We start from the raw sequence: 3,733 nt of genomic DNA, 5'->3' as shown, positions 1-3,733 counted from the left end.
AAATAGGTTGTGATGTGAGTACCCTTAGTTCTGCCTCATCTCATCCAGGTCAGGTTGTGGTCAGCAGGTGTCATATCATGGCAGATATCCCTCATGGCTTCCCACCCACCCTGTTAGCTGTCAAGAGTTTCTCCCTGACTTTACTTGCCTTTGAGTGATCAGATTGGATGTGGAAGCAGAATCCAATTTCTCAGTCTTAGAACAGTTAGGCCATGTCTACACTAGAGAGCTTACAGTGGCACAAGCATACCGACACAACTGCATCACTGTAAGATCTCCAGGGTAGGAACTCTGTGCCAATGGGAGAAAGCTGTTCCATCAACATAATTAAACCACCCCTAATGAGTAGCGGTAGCTATGTTGGTGGGTGATGCTAATCTGCTGACATGTCCCTATCCACATGAGCACTACTGTTGGTGTAAATTACGTCACTCAAGGTGGTGTTTTTTTCACACTGCTGTGTGTTTTCTCTCTTTGCTATTTCTCTTTCTGTCCTTTTTACCAGCTCAGACAATGACTCCTGCCTGGATTCTCTCTCTCCCCAAACAGGTGATGAGAAAGTGAGTCAGAACGAGGAGGGAAATCCACAGCAGAAAGGTACTGAGCAAGTGGAACTGCAGGGGATCTTTCTGAGAAGAGCTGAAGGGAATTTTTCCCAGTATTTGGAACAAAGAAACACCTGGAGTAATTGGCACAGGTCAGAGAGGAAGCAGGGAAACTGCCAAAGGAAGAAAGTGGATGAATCCATAGAATGTGGAAGAGGAGGCAAGGATCCCAAGGAAACCACAGTCCAACAGACAAAACACAGGGAAAAGAAACCCTATAAATGCTTGGAATGTGGGAAAAGCTTCAGTCGGAATTCAGGCCTTATTAATCATGGGAGAATCCACACAGGAGAGAAACCGCATAAATGCCTTGAGTGTGGGAAAGGTTTCAGTGCACCATCAGTCTTTATTGTACATCAGAGAATGCACATGGGAAAGAAAGACTATAAATGCCTTGAGTGTGGGAAAAGCTTCAGTCAGCGCTCAGGCCTTCTCACCCATGGGAAAGCCCACAAAGGAGAGAGAGCCTATAAATGCCTCGAGTGTGGGAAAAGTTTCAGTGCACCATCAACCCTTATTAGACATCAGAGAACCCACACAAGAGAGAAACCCTATAAATGCCTTGAATGTGGGAAATGCTTCAGTCGGCACTCAGGCCTTATTAACCATGGGAGAATCCACACAGGAGACAGGCCATATAAATGCCTTGAGTGTGGGAAAAGCTTCAGTGTCATCTCACGTCTTATTTGCCACAGGAGAATTCATACAGGAGAGAGGCCATATAAATGCCTTGAGTGTGGGAAAAGCTTTAGTGACATTCAATACCTTATTTGCCACAGGAGAATCCACACAGGAGAGAGACCCTATAAATGCTTGGACTGTGGGAAAAGCTTCAGTCAGAGCTCATCCCTTATTAGCCATGGGAGAATCCACACAGGAGAGAAACCCTATAAATGCCTTGAGTGTGGGAAATGCTTCAGTCGGCACTCAGGCCTTATTAACCATGGGAGAATCCACACAGGAGAGAGGCCATATAAATGCCTTGAGTGTGGAAAAAGCTTCAATGTTATCTCACGTCTTATATGCCACAGGAGAATCCACACAGGAGAGAGGCCATTTAAATGCCTTGAGTGTGGAAAAAGCTTCAGTGACATCCAATACCTTAGTTGCCACAGGAGAATCCACACAGGAGAGAGACCCTATAAATGCTTGGACTGTGGGAAATGCTTCAGTCAGAGCTCATCCCTTATTAGCCATGGGAGAATCCACACAGGAGAGAAACCCTATAAATGCCTTGAGTGTGGGAAAAGTTTCAGTGCAAGATCAGCCTTTATTGGACATCACAGAAGCCACACGGGAGAGAAACCCTATAAATGCCTTGAGTGTGGGAAAAGTTTCAGTGGCCACTCAGGCCTTATTTGCCATTGGAGAATCCACACAGGAGAGAGACCCTATAAATGCTTGGAATGTGAGAAAAGCTTCAGTCAGCACTCAGCCCTTATTAACCATGGGAGAATCCACACAGGAGAGAAACCCTATAAATGTTTGGACTGTGGGGAAAGCTTCAGTCGGCGTCGAGGCCTTATTAACCATGGGAGAATCCACACAGGAGAGAGACCCTATGAATGCTTGGAATGTGGGAAAAGCCTATAAATGCACACAGGAGAGAAACCCTTGGAATGTGGGAAAAGCTTCAGTGAGAAATCAAATCTCATCTCACATCAGAGAACCCACACAGGAGTGAAACCCTATAAATGCTTTGACTGTGGGAAAAGCTTCAGTCAGCGCTCAAGTGTTATTACGCATCGGAGACTGCACACAGGACAGAGACCCTAAATGCTTAAGATTGTTGGAAAATCTTCAGCGTGAGCTCAGATCTTATTACCATTGGAAGTTCCACACAAAAGACAGACCGTATAAATGCCTTGAGTGTGAGAAAAGTTTCAGTACACAATTAGTCTTTATTAGACATCAGAGAACCCATACAGGAGATAAATCCTCTAAATGCTTGGATTGTGGGAAAAGCTTCAGTAAAAGCTCAAATGTCATTTCACATCAGAGAACCCACAGAGGAGGAAAACCCTACCAGTTCCTCCACTGAGGAAAACACATTTCAGTGAGAATTCAAACTTCACTAAACGTAAGAAAATCCACACAAGCAAGAAATGCCATAAATGCTTGGGTGATGGGAAAAGCTTCACTCTTAGCTTATAACTTCCTAAACATTAGAGAATCCATATGGGACAGAACCTATAAATGACTCAACTGTGGTAAAAGTTTCATTGGAAAATCAAACCTTGCTTCACATCAGAGAATCCACACAAGAGAGAGAACCCATAAATGCTTGGATTGTGGGAAAAGCTTCAATAACTGCAGGAAAAGATTGAGCCTGAGCTCACACATTATTCCACATTGGATAATTCACAGAGGAAGAGCTTGAATATGGGGGAGCATCATTTGGTGCTCACACGGCATCAAGCCTCTGCAAATCCACACAAGGAAGCACCTCTCAGATGTCCTTAGTATGGAAAATGCTTCAGTTGGAGCTAACACCACATTGGACATCAGAGACTCCTCCACACAAGAGAGAGATTCTCTCAGTGGCTTGACTAGGGCTGGCCATAGTAAAAGATCCATTTCCTTATTCCCACACACATCAGTGGCATTTGGCTCCCAAGTACCTAGCTGCTCATCTCTGGGGGCAGGTTCCAGCAGTAGCTGATCCTGAGCTGAGCAATGAACCTAGGTAGAGGAGGAGAAGCCCAGATGAGCCTCTCCTCCATGCTGCAGCCCTGGCTGCTGAACTGATGGGCCTTCCTGCCTCCTGCTAATCTGATGGGGGGAGAGAGAAACTCCTCCAGAAGCTCCCCCTGCCTGGATTAAATTCCACCCTCTCCCTTCCCAGATGTGATTTCTCTTCCATGGAGACTAGGAAAGGATACTTGGGTGTGGTCTGACACCTGTCCCCACCCCCATTTTCCAGCAGCCACTGGGATGGTCTCCCCCACTTACCTGGAGCTGGTCCCTGTAGGGTGAGTGTCCCTGGGAGCTGACAGCTCTTCCCCTATGTAAATCCCCTAAGATGCTGGATTCCAGGGGGTCAAATGTGAAAGGACCAGAAGGGATGGATTTTGGGGAGGAAACTGGGGGATTGAATGGTTGAGTCTAGCGGATGTGAGAAGCAGAGG

The 3,733-nt window shown here is 46.0% G+C and overlaps 1 protein-coding gene across 1 annotated transcript; it reads left to right on the top strand.

Moving 5' to 3' along the window:
* Positions 1-826: 826 nt before the first annotated feature.
* LOC137159335 (zinc finger protein 160-like) lies at positions 827-2,408 on the top strand. The gene is given in 2 exon segments (XM_067557494.1): positions 827-859; positions 861-2,408. Coding segments are annotated over 2 exon segments (1,554 nt in total). The 3' UTR covers positions 2,382-2,408.
* Positions 2,409-3,733: the final 1,325 nt, after the last annotated feature.

Source organism: Emydura macquarii, unplaced genomic scaffold, assembly GCF_026122565.2.
Source record: "Emydura macquarii macquarii isolate MOO-44397 ecotype Brisbane River unplaced genomic scaffold, CSIRO-AGI_Emac_v2 contig_1859, whole genome shotgun sequence".
Taxonomy (NCBI): Eukaryota; Metazoa; Chordata; order Testudines; family Chelidae; genus Emydura; species Emydura macquarii.
The sequence above is the reverse complement of the archived record's forward strand: the minus strand, read 5'-3'. Positions and strand labels throughout refer to the sequence as shown.